This window comes from Ranitomeya variabilis, chromosome 2 (assembly GCF_051348905.1).
Source record: "Ranitomeya variabilis isolate aRanVar5 chromosome 2, aRanVar5.hap1, whole genome shotgun sequence".
NCBI lineage: Eukaryota > Metazoa > Chordata > Amphibia > Anura > Dendrobatidae > Ranitomeya > Ranitomeya variabilis.
The window spans coordinates 226,591,727-226,615,822 of record NC_135233.1 but is presented as its reverse complement, the minus strand read 5'-3'; the positions used below and the strand labels follow the sequence as shown (position 1 = coordinate 226,615,822).

Here is a 24,096-nt window from a genome sequence, read left to right as displayed (position 1 = left end):
CTCTAAAACATCCCGGTTAAACTGCTTCTGGCGGTTTCCCAGGAACTCTCCGATCATCTGACGGCTCAGACCTTTCCTCTCGAGGATGAAATGTGCGACCCCCACAGGGGTATCAGACAGGAAGCCCCTCTCGATCAAGTACTGGATCCCTTTTTCTGGTTTTCTATGGTAAAAAAAACAACAAACAGAACAGATTTAGTATAATAAACCAAGTAAACGTCTAATCAAATAATACACATGTAACTAAGGAACACAAAACTTTGCTTCCTTGTCCAGAGTTGGACTAATCCTAATAGACAGGAAGCTAACGAGCTTCCCATTCCCAGTCTGAAAAGTCACCCTAGCCAATACATGGATCGCAAGGCGTCTTCCAGCGATAAGCTGTAATCTAGGAGTGAGCCTGGTAGCAAGTGTTCAATTCTGCCACAGCACCCCCACAGGGTACGCCAAGTATTGCAATAAATCAATAGGGCTGTCCATGCAAAATAAAGGCGTACAAGGTCCTCTTTGTTAGCCTAAGGATTTTTGAGGTGTTCAAAAACTAAGTTTTTCAAGTGGAAACGGATTCAGCAAACACTTCTTATTGGGAGGTATGTGGAGGACTTTTTTTTTTTGTAATATTTTCTTGAAAAGGTTTAGGAAGAGTTTTAGATCCTATAACCCTTCCTGCAGCCTTTTGATTGGAAAGTTGCTAGTAAGGAGCAGATTCCATCAAGATTCACTTCAAAGCAGAGGCATGTCAGGCTTTTTTCTTTTTTTTTTTTCTTCCTCTTTACGCCAGATGTTTTTCAATGCCCTTTTACAAAAAAAAAAAAAAAAAAAGCTTGAAAAAAATTCCTCATATGAAGAGCAAAAAAACTAAAATGCTACGAACTGGGATGTAAACTGGTGTGCATGCATTATGAACAGCAAAGTAATTTCTTAGAGAGATGAATATGATTTTTTAATTTTATTTTAAATTTTAGCGTTTATTAAGGAGGACCAGTTGCTGGGACATAAGTAACCAGTTTTTGTTCTTATTCTGTTCCTCTGAGTACGACATTTTTTTCTCTTTTTAATCCACAGTATGGCTCCCAAGATATGAGCCTTTTTATTTAGCGCTCAGAGTAATTTTGCGCTCAGAGTAATTTTACAGAGCAGCCTACAGACACGCCCCAGAGGATCCTGTGGGCCGTGCCCCACTTAGCAAAGACCAGAAAAAGCTGCAGTGAATAAACAGACCATTCTCTCAGGAACTGGATGTCGGATTTTAAAAAAATAAATAAATTAATTAAAAAAAATAAATAAAAAAAAAGGAATACTCAGGAGATCAACGGGAATAAAATAAAAACAAAAAATGGTCGCTTTTGATCTGGTGACAGGTACTCTAATTCCAAAAACACTTTGAGCACACCCTAACCTCTCTAACTTAGAAAGTTGTTTTTTTTCCTCTAATATTATATAATCAGCATACCATGAACTCTAATTTCCAAATATAAGAATGACAGTTTGGATACCATGTTCTGATCTAGGGTGACGCAGGACAGCATGTATATGGAGTTCTGTTTTTCAACTTTTTTAATCTTCAAGGTGGAGAACTATTTACAACCATGAGCAAAATGATTTACACACAATATTTCTAATAGTTATCACCATTTATATGACAGCTTCTTAATTTACGACCAGGGACATATCCGCTCCCAATGAATCAGCATCATACAATCTCCCCTTGGCCCATAACAATAATACAAAACACATTTATATGAGAATTGTGGGATTACTGTCCTAATAAAAGCTGTTCTTTTCCAATCCTGTATTGTCAGCGTGACCCAAAAAACATCAGGGTTTATAGGTAATAATCGTTAATTAAGAAAGGCAATTATTACAATTAATAAATAGCACGTTAATTCTCTGCTTTTACTATGTCTGTAGATTATAATTTACAATATAGCGTCATCTCCCCCTCCCACATACACATATTCCACTACAATTTAGCAACATATTTGCTATCACATGTGGATTTGATCCTACACACTGCAAAGAGGAAAATCCATAAACAAAAATCAAAGGAAAAAATGTACAATGTTGCTTATGCAGAATCAGCACCCCAGGTCAATATCTGCTGCGGATTTGGATACGGCCAATTTTCCACCTCGAAAGTCCATGAGGATATCTGTAGCTTGTGTGAACATTCCCTTAAAAGGTTATTCTCGTTAATTAGTAAAATTGCAAAGAGCTTGTAAAAACCAACAACTTTGCAATAGAATTCTTCTTAAAAATCCTCTCTGTTTGCAGTCTAACAGCAGTGACCAGTTTCCCAGGCAAGGAACGTAGCACTTGCAAGTTCTTTGATATATAGCTTGGAAGTCAGGAACATGCCTCTGCGGCTCAATGCTGTCACTGGTCCGAGCTTTCAATTATATAACGAGCATCCTGCATTTTTTAAAAACATTTGCCTTCTGCAAGCGCTCTCTCTAGATTTCAGTTGTCTTTGGATAAAGACTAGCTGCTATAATGTCTCCTATACACAGTACAGATATGAGGGTTTCCTGCTTCTTTCTTGGTTTAGGACATGTTCTGAAGCAGAAGTACTGATCAGTGTGGCTGGATTCACAGCAACACTGCTCAACAATACTGAGCAGTGTCGCTGGGAATCCAGCTCTTTGATATACTAAATCACTCATTAACCTTAACACAATAGGCCCATCTTGTCTGCCACCACTTTCCTCACTACTCCTCATTCCTCCTCCACCCTCTCCATTGAGTATAGTAGGAGATGTAACACCTCACTGTATTGGCAGTCCATCCTACTTTAACCAAAATGGATTACAGATGTTTTTCCTCCCCCAGAATGTATGGAAAAAATGGCTCATAAGTGAGGAAAAAAACAGATTTCTGTGATGAGATATATTAAGAAGTTTCTTATATTCATTGGTACTATGGATTTATGCAAAGTTTTCTGAAATTAAAGTGACCGGAATGTCACGTCACGCTTCATTTTCTTCAAGATGATATCAGTTTATTCATGCATTTCCTTCTGCCACATGCAAATAAAACACCTGGCTCCGGGATAAACACCACAACACACCCAGGACTTATGTTACAAGGCCAGAATAGACCATGGTAAAGTACAAAGTCAATAACTCAACCTGCTGCTTACAACAGAACTACAACATCCAGCAAGGCCTGCAAAATACAGACTATTGGCGCAAGCACAGAAATGTGGTTTCACAACAGCTGGAGAGAGATGGGTTCTTAGAGATGACAGGTGGAGGAAGGGATTCTTTGCAGTAAGAGTGATTAAAAGGGCTTTTCCCCACTAAACGCACATATCCAGGGTCATAATGCCAGAAGTACTAGGACTTCTCATGTGACTAATCTTAATCATAAAACAGATGTACGGAGCAACTGACCTTTCCCACCCATGGGCCAAAGATAGCTACAATACAGATACCCTAGGCTAACGGCAGCGAGCCTTATCAGGTTCCCCCTACTACCAAAATAAAAAGGAAAAAGAAGATCTCTGGAGTCAGGTTATAAGGTAACCAGACCTAAATCTTCCATCAATTAATGGCGCTATACAGAAAAGCAGCAAAAGTAAGGTAATGACTCTTTCAGAAATACAAGAATCTCAACTTGAAACACATATCCCAGGAGATCGCCTTACATCTGACGTAGCTCCTAGCGTCACTGTGTGATGGGTGAGCAAGTTGTCAGGAGTCTACAAATCTCTTCTGCGGCTTATAATTGTCAGTGACTAAACTAGTGAAAGATCAGAAACATGAGTCCTATAAAAGAGGCAGATTCGTGGTCACAGGCCACGCCGGGATTAGCAATGACAGACGGCCATGAGCCACATGCACATACTGGTACATGGCACATGCACGATCCGGGGACGCTTTATCACGTCTGTTACCAACAGTGCCCAATATAGCTGTGCCAAGACTGCATGTAAAGGACATCAATTACATGTCAACATATAGAGACACAAATCCAGAGATCTAATGTACTCATCTATTAGTGGAAATAAAGAAGCGCACTGCGCTTACACCAATTTGGCGTAGCCCATCCATGGATGCGACCGACCGGCATTGACCATCCAAAGAACCTACCGCCTGGCATTGCCCATCCAAAGAACAGACAACCCGGAATTGCCCATCCAAAGAACCGACAACCCGGCATTGCCCAACCATAGAACCGGCAACCCGGCATTGCCCATCCAAAGAACCGACAACCCGGCATTGCCCATCCAAAGAGCAGACAACCCGGCATTGCCCATCCATAGAACCGACAACCCGGCATTGCCCATCCAAAGAACAGACAACCCAGCCATAGCTCATCCAAAGAACAGACAACCCAGCATTGCTCATCATCCATCAGTCCGACAACCCGGCATTCCCAATCCAAATAACAGACAACCCGGCATTGCTCATCTAAAAAACAGACAACCCGGCATTGCTCATCCAAAAAACAGACAACCCACCATTGATCATCCAAAAAAACCGACATCCTGGCATTGCCCATCCAATGAACCGACATCCCGGCATTGCCGATCCAAAGAACCGACAACCCTGCATTGCCATTCCAAAGAACAGACAACCCAGCATTGCTCATTATCCATCAGTCCGACAACCCGGCATTCCCAATCCAAAGAACAGACAACCCGGCATTGATCATCCAAAAAACAGACAACCCAGCATTGCTCATCCGTCAGTCCGACAACCCGGCATTGCCCATCCCAAGAAGAGACGTCCTGGCATTGCCCATCCAAAGAACAGACAACCCGGCATTGCTCATCCAAAGAACAGACAACCCGGCATTGCTCATCCAAAGAACCGACATCCCGGCATTGCCCATCCAAAGAAAAAATAACCCGGCATTGTTCATTTATCAGTCCGACAACCCAGCATTTCCCATCCAAAGAACCGACAACCCGGCATTGCCCATCCAAAGAACAGACAACCCGGCATTTCCCATCCAAAGAACAGACAACCCGGCATTGCCCCTCCAAAGAACAGACAACCCAGCGTTGCTCATCATCCATGAGTCCGACAACCCGGAATTCCCAATCCAAAGAACAGACAACCCGGCATTGCTCATCCAAAGAACCGACAACCCGGCATTGCCCATCCAAAGAACAGACAACCCGGCATTGCCCATCCATAGAACCGACAACCCGGCATTGCCCATCCAAAGAACAGACAACCCAGCCATAGCTCATCCAAAGAACAGACAACCCAGCATTGCTCATCATCCATCAGTCCGACGAAACAGCATTCCCAATCCAAAGAACAGACAACCCGACATTGCCCATCCAAAGAACCGACAACCCGGCATTGCCAATCCAAAGAACCAACAACCCAGCATTGCCCATCCAAAGAACCGACAACCAGGCATTGCCCATCCAAAGAACCAACAACCCAGCATTGCCCATCCAAAGAACCGACAACCAGGCATTGCCCATCCAAATAACAGACAACCCAGCTTTGCTCATCATCCATCAGTCCGATGAAACAGCATTCCCAATCCAAAGAACAGACAACCCGACATGGCCCATCCAAAGAACCGACAACCCGGCATTGCCAATCCAAAGAACCAACAACCCAGCATTGCCCATCCAAAGAACCGACAACCAGGCATTGCCCATCCAAAGAACCAACAACCCAGCATTGCCCATCCAAAGAACCGACAACCAGGCATTGCCCATCCAAAGAACAGACAACCCAGCTTTGCTCATCATCCATCAGTCCGACAACCCGGCATTCCCAATCCAAAGAACAGACAACCAGACATTGCTCATCTAAAAAACAGACAACCCGGCATTGCTCATCCATCAGTTCGACAACCCGGTATTGCTCATCCATTAGCTCGACAACCTGGCATTTTCCATCCCAAGAACAGACATCCTGGCAGTTCCCATCCAGAGAACCGACAAACCGGCATTGCTCATCCATCAGTCGGACAACCCGGAAATCCCCATACAAAGAACAGACAACCCGGCATTGCTCATCCAAAGAACAGACAATCCAGCATTGCTCATCCAAAAACAGACAACCCGCCATTGCTCATCCAAAAAACAGACAACCCGCCATTCATCATCCAAAAAAACCGACATCCTGGCATTGCCCATCCAATGAACCGACATCCCGGCATTGCCCATCCAAAGAACCGACAACCCTGCATTGCCATTCCAAAGAACAGACAACCCAGCATTGCTCATTATCCATCAGTCCGACAACCCGGCATTTCCAATCCAAAGAACAGACAACCCGGCATTGATCATCCAAAAAACAGACAACCCAGCATTGCTCATCCGTCAGTCCGACAACCCGGCATTGCCCATCCCAAGAAGAGACGTCCTGGCATTGCCCATCCAAAGAACAGACAACCCGGCATTGCCCATCCAAAGAACAGACAACCCGGCATTGCCCATCCAAAGAACAGACAACCCGGCATTGCCCATCCAAAGAACAGACAACCCGGCATTGCTCATCCAAAGAACAGACAACCCGGCATTGCTCATCCAAAGAACAGACAACCCGGCATTGCTCATCCAAAGAACAGACAACCCGGCATTGCTCATCCAAAGAACCGACATCCCGGCATTGCCCATTCAAAAAAAAAATGACAACCCGGCATTGCCCATCCAAAGAAAAAATAACCCGGCATTGTTTATTTATCAGTCCGACAACCCAGCATTTCCCATCCAAAGAACCGACAACCCGGCATTGCCCATCCAAAGTACAGACAACCCGACATTGCCCATCCAAAGAACAGACAACCCGGCATTGCCCATCCAAAGAACCAACAACCAGGCATTGCCCATCCAAAGAACAGACAACCCAGCGTTGCTCATCATCCATGAGTCCGACAACCCGGAATTCCCAATCCAAAGAACAGACAACCCGACATTGCTCATCTAAAAAACAGACAACCCGGCATTGCTCATCCATCAGTTCGACAACCCGGTATTGCTCATCCATTAGTTCGACAACCTGGCATTTTCCATCCCAAGAACAGACATCCTGGCAGTTCCCATCCAAAGAACCGACAAACCGGTATTGCTCATCCATCAGTCGGACAACCCGGAAATCCCCATACAAAGAACAGACAACCCGGCATTGCTCATCCAAAGAACAGACAATCCGGCATTGTTCATCCATCAGTCTGACAACCCGGCATTGCCCATCCAAAGAGAACCAACATCCCGGCATTGCCCATCCAAAGAACCGACAACCCGGCATTGCTCATCCAAAAAACAGACAACCCGCCATTGCTCATCCAAAAACAGACAACCCGCCATTGCTCATCCCAAAAACAGACAACACCCAATGGTTAATAAAAAAAAAACCGACAACCCACCATTGATCATCCAAAAAAAATGACATCCTGGCATTGCCCATCCAATTAACCGACATCCCGGCATTGCCCATCCAAAGAACCGACAACCCTGCATTGCCATTCCAAAGAACAGACAACCCAGCATTGCTCATTATCCATCAGTCCGACAACCCAGCATTCCCAATCCAAAAAAACAGACAACCCGGCATTGATCATCCAAAAAACAGACAACCCGGCATTGCCCATCCCAAGAACAGACATCCTGGCATTGCCCATCCCAAGAACAGATAACCCGGCATTGCCCATCCAAAGAACAGATAACCCAGCATTGCTCATCCAAAAAACAGACAACCCGGCACTGCTCATCCAAAAAACAGACAACCCGGCATTGCCCATCCAAAGAACCAACATCCCGGCATTGCCCATCCAAAGAACCAACATCCCGGCATTGCCCATCCAAAGAAAAAATAACCCGGCATTGTTCATCCATCAGTCCGACAACCCAGCATTTCCCATCCAAAGAACAGACAACCCGGCATTGCCCATCCAAAGAACTGACAACCCGGCATTGCCCATCCAAAGAACAGACAACCCGGCATTGCCCATCCAAAGAACAGACAACCCGGCATTGGCCATCCAAAAAACAGACAACCCGGCATTGCCCATCCAAAGAACCGACATCCCGGCATTGCCCATTAAAAAAAACGACAACCCGGCATTGCCCATGGAAAGAAAAAATAACCCGGCATTGTTCATCCATCAGTCCGACAACCCAGCATTGCCCATCCAAAGAACAGACATCCCGGCATTGCCCATCCAAAGAACAGACATCCCGGCATTGCCCATCCAAAGATCAGACATCCCGGCATTGCCCATTGAAAAAAACGACATCAGTCCGACAATCTTGCATTATGCATCCATCGATCCAACAACCCTGCATTACGCCATCCACTGATCTGACAACCCTACATTACACATTCACAGATCCGACAACCCTATAATACATACCACCTATTCTGCATCCCCCACGCTGAATACATGTATTTAAAATGTTCCTGCGCCATATAAAGGTTAGCTCTTCATATTTTTGTTATTATTAAACAAAAAGTTGTATTGTCCATTACAACATCACAAGATTTGCACAAAAGCTACAGATGTATATAAAATCACTCTGGTGCAAGGGACTAGGGCACATTTGAGCAAAAAATTTAGAGACTTCTAAAAGTTGCAAATTATGAATCATCCAAAAACATCTGGGAGCTTTAACCTCGCCCATAATAATAAATATAAGAAAACGCAAGCGAACACTTAAAATAGATTTTAAAAGAGGAGCAAATTAAAAGAAAAATAAGCCTCAATTGAAAAACAGGCAAAAAGAAATGCCAAAAAGTAGACCAAAAAAGAAGCACAAGTGCGACATTGAATTAGGGCAATTTTGTCACCATGAGGCGAATCTCGTGCCCCGTTCATGCTGAGGTTACATAATCACATGCTGATGAAACTTAGCATTTTAACAGTCCAATAATCCTGATATTCTCCGACGTCGGGCACGCGGCATACAGCCAGTGAACCTGAAACGCGCCCTCCATGAACACAGATTGCTGCAGGCCTGGGGTGTAAACAAGCTGCAAAAGGAAAACTTAAAGGGAAACTCCACTTTTGAGGATCTTATATCATTAGTTGCAGTGTAGAATAACCAGATGGCATAGCAGCTGCAAAACACAGCCTGTCTATTGTTGTATTCCCCAAAAGCCCTTTTAATTAAAGGGAAAATGTAACAAAGATTCAGAATCCCCGAAGCACAAGTAGTAGTAGTGCCCCCTTTGCAAGCAAGGTCAAAGGTCTGATGTTTCGTAAGAGAAATCGCTCCATCCAACCAGTAGATGGCAGCACACAGCCATTCTTTGAGGAGCAGGGGAGACACACAGGCAGGTATACAATCCATTCCTCCATTTATACATTCACTATGGATGTAAAAACATGGCGGCTTTTAATCCCTATTGCTTTAAATATATTAAAAGTTCAGATTATCATGCTGACGTAGCCATTTGTACTCCACTTTTTTCTAAAGCCAGATGCTCATGTTTTATCTCCACTGCTCTCATCGCCCTTCCCATCTCTGGAGGAATTGTGTTTCACATGCTGGGCAGCAAAAAAGTGAAAATGTCTAGTAAGGGAGAAGAGATCTGTAAAAGAGCATGAAGGCAGCTGTAAATAAAGGAAGTGTGTGTGTGAAAATGTGTCCATCACACTGTTAATCCCACATATGACAAACCCCCGGCAGCCTAAATATATTGCAGCGCAGAGCAGCAGTATGAAAACAATCACCTCTGAGCTAGAGTGGCGTAATCTAGAGTAGTCAGACACATACAGACACTTTTTAAAAGTTCAGAAAACCCTTTAACTCCTCCAAACCTCAACACCACAATTGTCAATAAATATCTTAAATTGGTTGTTTGGTGAGACTAAATGATCACCTCTTATTACTTCTTGATCTGTGGAGTCTGACCGCTGGGACCTGCACTGATCGGAAGAGGCACTTTTATTCCCACTAGGATGGAGAGTGCGCGCTCAGTCATCACTCCATTCATTCCCTATAGGGCTGCAGAGAGCTGCGCTCAGCTTTTTGTGTAAGCCCCATAGAGAACAAACAAAGCGGTGAGCGGGCATCCAATTTTGTAAGGGGGATAAAACATTTCTCTGTCTGCCAATCATCATAGGTCCCATCAATCAGACCCCACAGATCATTAAGTAATAGGAAGAAGTGATAAAGGGGTCATCTGGTGAAAATAAGATATATACTGATTTTTTGTGGTGTTGGGGTTTTCATCAGACAACCCCTTTAAAAATAGACGCGACCCCAGTTCCGAATCTGTAATTTTTAGATTTCTACTTCACTGCATTTACCACCTACATATAACCCGCATTTTGCATGGTAATCCATACAGAGGGCTCTTACACGAGGTCATGGACACGACCCCACCGGCGGGTGGGCAACCTCCTATTTGCAGGTTATAATGGGGGGCAATGCAAATGAGTAATTACAGATTGGCAGGGAAGCATTTTGTGATGACCCTCGTGCTGGGCGATTTCGGAGGTGACAGTCCCTGTACGTCCTTTTTAGCACCTACTTGTTGAAGAGGTTGAGGCCAATACGGTACTGTCTCCTCTGGACCACATCATTGTTGAACGCAGGCGAGTCCCAGCTGTGCCTGGTTTCCCTCTGGTACGTCTGCTTACAGAGCGTGTTTGGAGGCTCCCGTAGACTATCCCGGGAAGAGGAGCCTGAGCTGCAGTTGATCGTTTCGTTCGAGTTGGTGGTACTATTTAGACTTTCGTTATCCCCGTCTGAGTTCTCCCCAAGTTCCTGTTTACCGTGATGGAGGTGCCGGACCCCTCCCATGCTACCTCCAACTCCCACCTGTGTCCCATTATTTCCACCTCCAGAGTCTGATGGGGTAGGCGGAGGATCGGGGTGGTAATGGCGATGCGGGTGAGGGGAGCGAGCAGGTCCTTTGTGAGGCGCTTGTTTAAGAGTCCCATGTGGGCTGCAGTTCTCTTGTTCATACACAACCTGCCTATTTAGGGACCCTCGATCTGACCTATCGCTCAGGTCCACGGAACTGTCACTAGGGGGCTCAATAGTGAGTAAAGGAAGGTGAGCCCCTCTCATGCGAAAGTCTCGGCACTCCATGCAGGGTGTGCTCCGCCTGCTGCCGTTCTCCCGACTGTCTTCCCGTGAGGAGGAAGTGGCCCAGTATTCCTGCCGGGAACTAGTTCCTTGCGGAGTGTCCTGATCGGAGCTTGGAGGTCTATCAAGGGAAAGGGGAGACACCGGCACTCCCTCATCCATGTAAAGTGTGACGTCACTGAAGGACGTAGCGGTGCTGTCTCCATGTTGCTCTTTGCTTTCACCTTTTTCTAAACTTCCCTTTTCATCTCGTGGATCGGTGCAGTGCATAGATCGGCAGCTTAGAGCGTCGTCTATTGACTCGGCCAAAGACTTTACCTGACAGGGAGAAGAAATGGAAAGTCACATCAAGCAGCTAGTGGAGGGCTGGATATATGTTCTAATGGTGCTTTCATCTGCGGACACTTTTTTTATTTTATTTAAATACATGTATTTTGGGCTAAAAATTATTTTTGCAATTTCGTTTCATGAAAATTTGTGCACCAGGCTGCAGAATGAGGAAACAGAATATCCATCAGAGAGCATATGATTTATAATAAAAATATATATATAAGTATGAATGGGAAAGAGGAGCCTATTAAGAGCCAAACTGTGCTACATTTTTGTAAATAACCTGATTGCAAAAATTAAATACGGTACATGCATTTAAGTATAACAAAAAGAAAAGTCTACAAAAGGTGGACAACCCCATTAAAAAAAAGCTGGTTTAGAACTGATATCTCTTGGGGAACACATGTATTTACCGAGGGAGAGCCGAGCTTAAACTATTTGGTTTACAGTAAGGCAGCAAAGACTAATATTAACCAGTTCATCAATCTTGCTTCAAAGGCCTAGAATTAGAAGTCTCGCCTTACATTTGCAGTTGTGTGACCTGCGCGGACTATTTCGGGAGGCGCTATAGAAGACATAACTATGTGCGGTGTCGTCTGTACAGTTATTTATATCATGCTTGGCTTGTTGTTGGGTCGGTGGAATTTATAGTCAATCTTGGGGTAGGCGATCCTCTGCAGTCTTCAACATGTCTAGGCTTCAAAAGGACAAATTCTGCAGAAACCCATTCTCAAGACCCCCACAGCGATCAGTAAGTCATCTTAATTCTGGGAATAACCATTAAAGATGAGAATTTTAGGCATCCAGCTGAAGAGAGAGATCTCATGAGTCTTTGTGTAGTCAGTCTCTGCCAGACTGACAGCTGCAGCTTGTGCCGAGCAGCATGAGGAAGTCTCCGCAGTAGCAGGGAGGAGGGGCCCTGAGGAGCCATCATTTAGGCCAAGTGGGTAGAGACTCAGCAGCAGAGAGAAAAGGCACATAGGAGCTGTCAGCCAGATTAGGAAGATGGAGACTGAGTTTAACTTTCCAAAACTAATTATACAAAAGAGAGGGGAAAGAGGCGCTACATGTGTATTACCGCAATAACGAATTAGAAGGCAACTGGAGGTTAAAGCTCACCTGGATGGCTTGTGTCTTAGCACAACTTCATTAAGCGCGAGGATAGAACAAAAGTGAGGCGGCTGCTGCTCCGGCAGTTGACCCACAATGAGGTGGAAGAATTGGAAAAAACGGAGAATGAAGCAGTTAGATCCAGGGCGCTGATGAGGAGGGTCGGAGATTAGATGTGCGTTAAATACAAGATTTTATTCATAGAACGAGTTTCAGAGTTTCTTTGCCTCCTTCCTTTGGCTCAAAATTTTGAACTACAAAATACTTTATACAATTAAAAAATCTCCTATTTAACACACATCCAATCTCTGACTCTCCTTGACAGTGCATGAATCCAATCTCTCTGTTCTCCATTTCTTACAAAACTAAGCATACATCCATTCTGAAATAAATTTTCAGAATGAGTACACCAGCCTCCACAGGTCTAAGAGATCAAGCTTGGCTACCCTTAACCAGTCACCCCCTTAATAAAAAAAAACAAACTAAACTTTCAGAATAAGCCATTGTGTGTACATGAGGAATAACCCCATTTCTAATCAATATATGACTTGTATTCTGATTAAATAAATTATACGCTATTACTGAGCAGTGTAGCTGTGAATGCAGACTTGTTCATTCTGTCTGTCTCCCTCTGCTTGTTTTCCCACTGCTCTTCCCCTCTCTATAGAGCATAATTGGTGGAGGTTTGGCTGAGGGTTCAGTGCACCCCTCCGCACCTTCAATCAATATGCTGTGCACCTCCTCTTGGCTTAATTGCCAGCACTAGCTTGCCCAGAGTGAGCGCTGCCTGAATCCCTGGCACTACCTGCCTGCACTGACACTGACTGCGGCTGCTCAGGTCCCCCATCAAGCAGGTTGGGGTATTCAATTCAGGCAGCGCATGCTCTGAGGTTGTTGACTGAGGGGGCAGAATAACGCACTGAGCCCTCAGTCACACCAAGGGTACACCCAGGAGCCATCATTTAGATATAAGAAAAAAAATTCTTACAAACAAAAGTAGTAAATATCATACTGCAGGTATTAGTTTTGTAGGGGCCAAATCCCGGTTAGGACTGTATAATTAGTTAAAATTGCATTTTGGGGGTCAGAGACTGGCTTTGAAACTTTGGTCTTTCTGTATCTATCAGTCTTTCCTCTTCTGGTATATGTTGTTCTCTTCCTCTTTGGTTGTAGGCCGTGTGTCCTCACCATCACCTCCACCACTACACTCTCACATTCAAGATACTTTGTAATTAAACAGAGCTGTTGAAGATTTGTGAAAGTGCAACTACTAAGGCTGTGTGCACACATTGCGTTTCTGTGGCGCAGATTTGTCACAGAACCTGAAGGGGTTCGTGATGCCAGCAAAGTGAACGAGAATCCTGAAGTGTCATGCACGCACTACTTATTTGTGACTTGCAGATTTGGTGCAAATACAAATCTGCAGCATGGCAATTCTTTCAGCGTTTTTTCACCCATTGACTACAATTAAGTCAGTCAAGAACGCTATAAAACCGCAGTGCTGTGTACCTATAAGATTTTGGCTCCAAAAAACACGGGTGTTAATAAAAGGAAAATGATGTAATGTCACCAGGATGAAAAAAAACTCCACCATTATATACATACACACAGTAGGGAAAATATGTATTTGATACGTTGCGATGTTAAAAGTTCTCAACAACAAAGTATGGAGAGGTCTGAAATTATTATCGTAGGTAAACTTCACTTGTGAGAGACAGAATCTAAAAATAAGAAAAAAAAGCCACCTGAAAATCACATTTGATTTTTACATAATTTGCATTTTTTTGCATGAAATAAGAATTTGATGCAATAAAAAAACAGAACTTATTATTTGGTACAGAAACCTTTGTTTACAATTAAAGAGGTCAGACATTTCCTGTAGTTTTTGACCAAGTTTGCACACACTGAAGCAGGGATTTTGGCCCACTCCTCCATACAGATCTTGTCCAGATCTTTCAGGTTTTGGAGCTGTTGTTGGGAAACATTGAGTTTCAGCTCCCTCCAAAGATTTTCTATTGGGTTCTGGTCTGGAAACTGGCTAGGCCACTCCAGGACCTTGGAATGCGTCTTAAGGAGCCACTCCTTAGCTGCCCTGGCTGTGTGTTGTAGTGTCATGCTGGAAGACTCAGCCACAACCAATCTTCAATGCTTTTACTGAGGGAAGGAAGTTGTTGGCTAAAATCTTGCGATACATGACCCCATCCATCCTCCTTCATCCAGTCGTTCTGTCCCCTTTGTAGAAAAGCACCTCCAAAGTATTACATTTCCCCCACCATGCTTCACAGTTGGGATGATGTTCTTGGGGTTGTACTCATCCTTCTTCCTCCAAATTTAGCGAGTTGTGTTGCTACCAAAAAGTACTATTTTGCTCATCTGATCACATGAACTTTTCCCATGCCTCCTCTGGATCATCCAGATGGTCATTGGTGAACTTCAAATGGGCCTGGACATGTGTTTTAGTAAGTAGGGGGACCTTGCGTGCCCTGCAGGATTTTAATCTATGACGGTGTAGTGTGTTACTAACGGTAATGTTTGAGACTGTGGTCCCAACTCTCTTCAGGTCATTGACCAGGTCCTCCCGAGTAGTTCTGGACCGATTCCTGACCTTTATCAGAATCATCCAAACCCCACAAGGCGAGATCTTGCATGGAGCCCCAGACCATGGAAGACCGACAGTCATCTTGTGTTTCTTAAGTTTTCTAATAATTGTGCCAACAGTTGTTGCCTTCTCACCAAGTCGCTTGCCTATTGTCCTGTAGGCTATCCCAGCCATGTGCAGGTCTTCAATTTTGTCCCTGTTGTCCTTAGACAGCTCTTTGGTCTTGACCATGGTGGAGAGGTTAGAGGGTGATGGATTGTGTGGACAGGGGTCTTTTATACAGGTAACGAGTTCAAACAGGTGCAATTAATACAGGTAATGAGTGCAGCGTAGTAGGCCTTAAAGAAAAACTAACAGGTCTGTGACAGGCAGAATTCTTGCAGGTTGGTCGGTGATCAGATACATACTTATTTGATTATATAAAATAAAAATCATACAATGTGATTTTCTGGATTTGATTTTTAGATTGTCTCTCACAGGTGAAGCGTACCTACGATAAAAGTTACAGCCCTCTACATTCTTTGTAGGTGAGAAAATTTGCAAAAGCAGCAGTGTATCAAATTCTTATTTTCCTGTGTGTATGTAGATAGATAGATGATAACAGATTGATGATAAATAGATAGATAATAGATAGTGACTTCAGGTTCATGTTGCGCTGTGGCTGTTTGCAAAGCCTAATGTGAGTCAGAACAAGGCTCCATAGGTTTTGTATGTTGGATTTGGTGGACTACGTCAGACCTGTGTGGGAACTTTTTTTTTTTTTTTTAAATGAAGTGATGGACTAGGAGGTGTTTTATTTCTCTGCATTTTGCATATATATGTTCTTTTCAGGTTTCCATTCGCTGAGCTGTGTGATTCGGTGGATCTGAGTTGGATTTTTTTTATAAAGTGGTAAATCAGTGAAAGTGTCGGGGGAGTATTTACTTAAATAAGGTATTTTTATTTGTGTGTTTTTCTTTTTTTTATTACTGGTTTAGTAAAGTACTAGCATTAGGGCTTGATGACAGCTGTTCGCAATTCACAGCCGACATCAACCCTTAAGCACCATGACCCCGATTGCCAAAGCACCAAAACAAACGGGAAGTTTAAAGGCAACGCACCAGAATTGGAGAATCCCATGTGATGTGCCACTTCTGGGGCGTCTGCTAGCAGGTATTATTAGGCTGAGAAGAGCCTAAAACCATGGACCTTCTCAGCCTGATAATATCAGCTCACAGCTGTCTGCTTTACCTTTGCTGGTTTCATAAAATAGGGGGGACCCTACATCATTTTTTTTCATTAATTCATTTATTTATTAGGTTTATAGATGTACAATAATCTCCACATGCATGGTACTGATGTGTTGTGGGGTTGTGAAATGATATATCTGACGGATCTCCATCGTCTATCAGCTTTATTTTTATTCAACTAGCTTTATAAGATACAAATACCCATAATTGCTGAACAAAAACGCAGGTAAAAAAATGCACATATTGTCCGCTACATTTTTCCTGCTAAAAGATGCAGAAATGGTGAAAACAATTCTGCATTTAAAATATTCAACGTGTGCACATATCCCAAAAGTTTTTTGACTCATGGCGATCCAGGTGCTGAAATCAAAGTCTTCAGTGTTGTTAGAGAGCAGTGCTAGGCTCGTTACTTCTGCCCCTTGGCTTTAACGATCGATGGGGGTCTCAATCCCCAGACATTGGCTGATCAAAGCTTATGATGTGTCCAAATTTTCGTATTAACGGAATTGGACTAAACGTGTTTTCTGCACAATAGGTGGTTGGGGTGGAAAAGGGACTTGTTGAAAGCTAACTGGCCAGGTGATAAAGGTTTTATAATCTGCATCTAGGTCGGGCCTACAATATTGTTAAGGATAACACAGACTTTTGGGGCACCATGGTGTAAAAGACTATATAACCCAATGACGTCCTCCGCTTTATAACAATAATATGTATATATAAAATAATATTGTATACTGGCCAGGAGGAGACTCTTGACTACACAGCGATAACAATATATTGATATATGTTTCTGCAAGGGCAATAACACATAAAAGGGGAGCTGGGTAATGGGGGGACTCACAGAGATATAGCAGGAGGAAGACAAATGTAGCTATATAGTGCACTGTGACACAGCTAGGAGAGAGAACACAATAGGAATATATATACTGACGTGGATCCATCACTTATACATACGAGAGGCAGTCATTCCAGTGGATGCATCATTACTTCTAATCGATCTGGTAATATTAGGGCCCCTATCTACCATATGCACTGTCAAAGCCCCCAGTGTACCAGTGTAAATAGTAAGGGAACCCATTGGATAAAAAGTGCATCCTTTAGCCTCCATCGAGGTCGTACCTATTCTTCTATGTATAGATTAGCACGGTCAGCTGCATTATTGCATGCAGAGGCATCTAGTAAAAAAAAAAAAAAGTATCCCATGAGGTGGGAGATGTATGAGGTTATATGCAGATGCACTGGTGTTCATAGGAGAATCTGCCTTTTGTACACCAGAGGGACACTTCCTACTGAAAGCAATGAGGCTGCAGGTAAATCAACCCTCTGTAAGGTCACCAATTACTTATCATTACTTAGCTGTGCAATATGGCTGCCTCTGTATATGTTGATGGTGGATCCACTTTAAAAAGGCTCCATAGTAGCACATTACAAAAGATACAACACTAGGAAGTCCTCTATATTCTGGTCTCCTGTTCCTGGGAATAACCACTCACCCTTATAGCGCCTCACCTGTTTGGAGAAGGAATCCTCCAGTTCTGTGATTTCATTGGAAAACTCCCCCGAGGTGTTGATCGAATCGCCATCAATCCCGCTGCAGGAACCCATATACTGAAGACCTCGCTCCCCCTGCCCACGACATGCAGCTACCCCTTCGTCCAATGACACGGGTTTGCCCTGGAAGTATGGGGTGTTGTGGGTCTTGTCATACTCCTCAAAGGAGTACTGCATGCGCATGTTGGATAGGATGATCCGACGGGACATGCGGCTCTCAGAAGCAGAGCTGCGGAGACGTTCAAAGTTCTTATTCATGCGATACTGTCTGAATGCGGTCTGGATGGTGCGAGCCGCTCGCCGGCTGAGGAAATAGCCCCCATACTTCCTCTCCAGCATTTCCACCTACATCAGGAGACAGGTAGAGTTGTGTGTGTAAGAGAGGGCCCCGAGGACACAACACAGAAGGGTAAGAGACAGGAGGTGAAAAAAGAAACATATGGGACAGGAAAGAAGCAGAAGCTTTAGTCACGAGAGAAGTTTTCAAACTTGTCCTTGAGATTTGCCAATAGTCTTGCTACAAGACTCTGAATATTGAAAATATGGCCGCTTGGTAACCATGACATGTTTGAAAACCTCCGCTCAGTGGGACAGGGGAGGAAAAAAAAGGACCAAAATAACAGACCAAGCCTTGATGTCAGACAGGAGGGAAGTTGGTATGGGTTTCAACACAGCAGATACCTTCTTGTCCTGGAGGTCAGTAGACAATTCATAGCTGTCAGACAAGGCTTTGGATCTTTTATTCTCTTCTTCCTCCTGTTTGCGCAAGGCAACGCTGGCTGGCTGTAATCTGGCCCTTTGACTCCACTGGAGCCCTGGGTGAGACGGGTGACGGGTGGGTGATGGCAAGTCGTAGTGATCGTTTTTCACCTCTCCACGGTACGGTGGCTGCTGGCCTGGACTGTCAACAATTGTTCCAGATTCGCTGCCAAGGGAGTCGCCACCTTCAACGCTGGAGAGATAGACAATGGTAATAACAAAAGGGCAAATAAAGTGTTCACCATTAAAAAAAGAAAAGGTTGCTACGGGTAAAATAAAGAAGCAATTACAATGTGCAAACAGTCGGAGCAAAAGTTACACCTCGCAATATAGGGTTGGTTCAGGACTGTCCACAAAAAGCACATACGTGTCAATGACATGCCGGCTGTAGCATCAGATATAAAGGCCTGGAAGGGGAATATACTGGTAGAGGTGGAGAAACATACAGGCGCCCAGAAAGCGTGCAGACAAAGGACAGAACAATACGCTGGCAATAAAAGGCAAAAATGCAGTCAGCCAGGGTGAGTGCACATCTGAAGTGTACACATACGGGCATCAGTAGGGGAACAACAGTCTGCCATGAAAAGGGATGTAGTAATGGAGGCATAATACTATACAGTCAGCCAGAGGTAGCACATAGCCGAAACACAGCCATGCAGAGGGGCACACAAATATATGCAGGAAAAGAACAGTCTGCCAGGGAGTGGTATGTACTAAAGGAGAACAGCAATGGTACATTGTAGCAAAAGCAGCACAAATACAGTCACATACTGTCAGCGGTTACAGGCTGACAGGGGAAGGGAGCACATATATAGCCAGAGATGGCACAAGCTGTCAGTCAGAAGGCACAAGCTGACAGGGGCAGCATATATACAGTAAAAGAGTGCACAAGCTGTCAGAGGGTACATGCTGACAGAGGCAGCACCTGTATCGCCAGAGGGAACAAGGTGTCAGCAGGTACAGCCTGACAGGGGAAGGGAGCACATATATTGCCGGAGAGGGCACAAGCTGTCAGTCTGAAGGTACAAGCTGGCAGGGGCAGCACATAAACAGCCAGAGAGTTACTAAGCTGTCAGTCAGAAGGCACAGGCTGACAGGGGCAGCATATACACAGTAAAAGAGCACAAGCTGACAGGGGCAGCAAACATACAGCCAGAGTGGGAATGTTGTTAGTCAGAAGGTACAAACTGACAGGGCAGCACATATACAGGCCAGAGAGGGAATAAGCTGTCAGTCAGAGAGCACAGGTTGACCAGGGCAGCATCGCTAGAGAGGGCACAAGTTGTCAGAGAGCAGGTACAGCTTGACAGGGGAATGGAACACATATACAGCCAGAGAGGGCACAAGCTTTCAGGGAGAAGGTACAGGCTAACAAGGGCTGCACATTTAAAGTCAGAGAGGGAACGAGCTGTTAGTCAGAAGGTGCAAGCCGACAGAGGCAGCACATAAACAGCCAGAGAGGAAAAAGCTGTCAGTCAGAATGTACAAGCTGATAGGGGCAGCACATATACAGCCAGAGAGGGCACTGGCTGTCAGTCAGAAAGTACAAGCTGTGTGTCATAAAATACAGGCTGACAGGTGAAGAACAAGCTGCCACTTGCAGGGTACAGACCGACAAGGCACAGCACATATAAAGCCAGAGAGGCAAAAGTTGTCAGAAGGTACAGGCTGACAAGAGCGGCATATATACAGCCGGAGAGGGCACAAGCTGTCAGTCAGAAGGTACAAGCTGACAGGGGCAGCACAGCCAGAGGGAATAAAGCAGTCAGTCAGAATGTACAGGCTGACAGGGGGAACATATATACAGTAAAAGAGAGCACAAGCTGTCAGAGCGTACATGCGGACAGGGGCAGCACATAGACAAAGGGAATAAGCTGCCAGTCAGAGGGCACAGGTTGACAAGGGCAGCACTTTTATCACCAGAGAGGACACAAGTTGTCAGAGAGTAGGTACAGCCTGACAGGGGAATAGAGCACATATACAGCCAGAGAGGGCACAAGCTTTCAGGGAGAAGGTACAGGCCAACAGGGGCAGCACATATACAGCCAGAGAGGGCACAAGCTGTCAGTCAGAAGGTACAAGCTGACAGGAGAAGCACATATAAAGCCAGAGAGGCCAAAAGCTATCAGTCAGAAGGTACAGGCTGACAAAGGCAGCATATATACAGCCAGAAAGTACACAAGCTATCAGCCAGAAGGTACAGAGTGACAAGGGCAGCACATATACAGCCAGAGAGGCAACAAGCTGTCAGTCAGAAGGTACAGGATAACAGGGGCAACACATATATAACCATAGAGGGACAAACTGTCAGGCAGAGGTTACAGGCTGACAAGGGCAGCACATATACAGCCAGAGAGGGAACAAGCTGTTAGTCAGAAGGTACAAGCTGACAGGAGAAGCACATATACAGCCAGAGAGGGTGCAAGCTGTCAGTGAGAAGGTACAAGCGGTTTGTCATAAAATACAGGCTGACAGGTGAAAAATAAGCTGTCACTTACAGGGTACAGACTGACAAGGGGAGCACAGCACATATAAAGCCAGAGGCAAAAGCTGTCAGTCAGAAGGTACAGGCTGACAGGAGAAGCACATATACAGCCAGAGAAGGCACAAGCTGTCTGTCAGAAGGTACAAGCTGTTTGTCATAAAATACAGGCTGATAGGTGAAAAACAAGCTGTCACAGGGGAGCACAGCACATATAAAGCCAGAGAGGCAAAAGCTGTCAGTAAGGTGGTACAGGCTGACAAGGGCAGCATATATACACTTAGAGAGTGCACAAGCTGTCAGCCAGAGGGTACAGACTGACAAGGGCAGCACATATACAGCCAGAGAGGCAACAAGCTGTCAGTCAGCTGGAGTCCTGGGTTCTAATCCCACCCAGGACAACATCTGCAAAGAGTTTGTATGTTCTCTCCGTGTTTGCGTGGGTTTCCTCCGGGTACTCCGGTTTCCTCCCACATTTCAAAGACATACTGATAGGGAATTTAGATTGTGAGCCCCATCGGGGACAGCATTGATAATGTGTGCAAACTGTAAAGCGCTGCGGAATATGTTAGCGCTATATAAAAATAAAGATTATTATTATTATTATTATTAGTCAGAAGGTACAGGTTGACAAGGGCAGTACAGAAACAGATAGTCAAGCACAGAAGAAGCTTAAACAGCCAGAAAGGGCAAATACTTTTGAATGGCGACAACAACATTTGACAGCAGTTTTCATCTACAGTCGGCCAGCATTGGTAAGGCAACATACAAAGGGGTCTACAACAGAAAATAGGCAGCAAAATACGAGTGCAAGACTGAGCATGTAAATCTGCTATGTGGCAAGCAGACAGTGCGAGAGAGAGAGATGATATATATATATATATATATATATATATATATATATATATATATATATATATACATACATACATACACACACATATATACATATATATATACATTATATATATATACACACACACATTATAAATATATATATATATATATATATTTATAATGTGTGTGTGTGTATATATATATATATATGTACACACACACACTGTATATATAAAATATTGAACATGCAAGTATATAGTTACCCATAAGAACATACAAATTTCAAGGAGGTTGAACAAGGCGCATGACCATAAACTCAACTTACGGTATTTCACACACACACACTAACACTTTCTGATTATCAGATGAACTTTGCCTCTCCATCGGCAGACACCTCTGGCCATGCAAACACGTACTGATCCATAAACATATCGAACATAGATGGTGGTGATCACATAGGATCACTACAAATCCCAATCTTGTGGCCCCAAATAACCACCAATGCCCAAAGCAGAGGACACAGACTGCACTACCCAAAAAAAGAAAAGATCAATGGGCAATTCCCCAATTTGGTCATACAATGACTAGGTATCACCAGGCTTGCCATTGCCAGACATGACGCCTCTCGCCCTCTGATTTTCCCAGAAATATAACATCACAAAGACTACCGAATATCCAAAACGTAGTGGGATGACCTCCGATGGCCCACGTATCGGCTGCACAGTTGTCCCTAAAAAATCCAGCTGCACAACTTCTCAATTTATCAGACGCTGGCATAGATAATTATGCAGGAGATCGAACGCTCAGTTTACCGTGAAAACAAGATCGCAGGTGTTCACCTTACAAGACAAAGGTGTAGCTGTGAAGAATCTGACCTTCACATGCTGTAAACAGGCCGGGAATGCACATGACAAGGGTTGTCGTCATCATCCGGCTGATTACTATCATGTTCTTCACTCACATGTAAAGTGCAGCTCGTGCAGGGAGACGAGGCGGCTTTCCTCCCCTTTTCTTCCTCATCTTCTTGCAAAGTGCAGAGAGGATGTCAGGCTGCATCCATCAACTTTCCAGTGATCACGTTCCGGAGAGGAGGGGAGAACAAGGAGAAACCTCAGAAATGCTCTGCAGGGGATTAATCCGCAGGCTGTTTGTGACGGAAATCCAAAAACCCATCACTATGGAGCTGCAGGCAACACCTAGCTCTGCTCCTCCTACCTCCAACCCTGGCACAACCCTTCACCCTTCCCGGCACCTATAATTAAGCTGTATCCTTCACAATCACTGACAATAGGTACACATCACAAATACCACAGGTCACTTCCAGGTAACGCGGCGTGATCCTCGCTGCAATAGAGTCAATTACTTAACCTGATTTTACAGCCGTAAAACCAAACAGTAAAAGATGCCAGAAATACTCCATAGATGAGACACTGAGTAAATAACTATTACGGCAATTTGACAGGTAAAAAATAGATGCAGCAGAGCTCAGTTTGTAGATCCTGCTTACATGGAGCGGAAACGCTGCAGATTTTCTGTGTGGATTTGTGGGTCAATAAGGTACAGTGTATCCGAGTGTCAGTAAAGTGCATGGAAATTTCCGTTTTCTTGCTCCCCTTCTTCAAAGAGCTAGAACTACCGTATTTTATTTTTGAGGATTTTTTTTTCTTTTACTTACACCATTTATTTTACCAGACTGGAAAGTGGGAATAAAATTCCAAGTGAGGAGAAATAGCAAAAAAAAAAGCAAATTTTTTGAGTTTTGTTTTCACGGCAAAATTTGTAAAATTTATTTAAGTGGCCGGAAGAGGAAGAAGAAATGCAAAAATTTCTGTAAAAAAAAAAAATTGAGTTCCATAGCTTTATTTTACCATCCATGAAGCTTGCAATGTTTTGTATTTTGCATAGCGAGCAGACGTTTTTATTGATACCAATTTGGGGCACATTTCACATTTTGTGTTACCGCAACAGAGTGGAGCCAGAAGACTGCAGCATCAGATTTCTCCAACTCCTGCACTGATTAGAAGCACTTTACCTTTGTATTAAACTGCGTAAATTTATTTTTGCAGTGCAGGGGTTAATCTGTTCTATTGAGAGCTCCTGGAGCTAAGACTCTCAGCTGTGCACTGTTAAGGCCCCGTCTCACTAAGCGATTTACCAACGATCACGACCAGCGATACGACCTGGCCGT

The 24,096-nt window shown here is 44.1% G+C and overlaps 1 protein-coding gene across 15 annotated transcripts in view; it reads right to left on the bottom strand.

The window, feature by feature from the left end:
* The window catches only part of IQSEC2 (IQ motif and Sec7 domain ArfGEF 2), a 211,773-nt gene that overhangs the window by 15,220 nt on the left and 172,457 nt on the right, over positions 1 to 24,096 (bottom strand). For 14 of the 15 annotated variants that reach the window (XR_013221166.1, XM_077283834.1, XM_077283845.1 and 11 more), the window contains 4 exons: positions 18,512 to 18,782; positions 17,789 to 18,175; positions 10,452 to 11,329; positions 2 to 163 (listed from right to left, as the gene is read on the bottom strand). Coding sequence is in view for 14 of the 15 variants with exons in the window: in XM_077283834.1 (XP_077139949.1) it covers positions 2 to 163; positions 10,452 to 11,329; positions 17,789 to 18,175; positions 18,512 to 18,782 (1,698 nt within the window). In the remaining variant the exon portion in view is untranslated. Of the gene's footprint in view, position 1; positions 164 to 10,451; positions 11,330 to 17,788; positions 18,176 to 18,511; positions 18,783 to 22,869; positions 23,039 to 24,096 lie in introns of those variants that run through there. The other variant, XM_077283841.1, reaches the window with a different exon arrangement.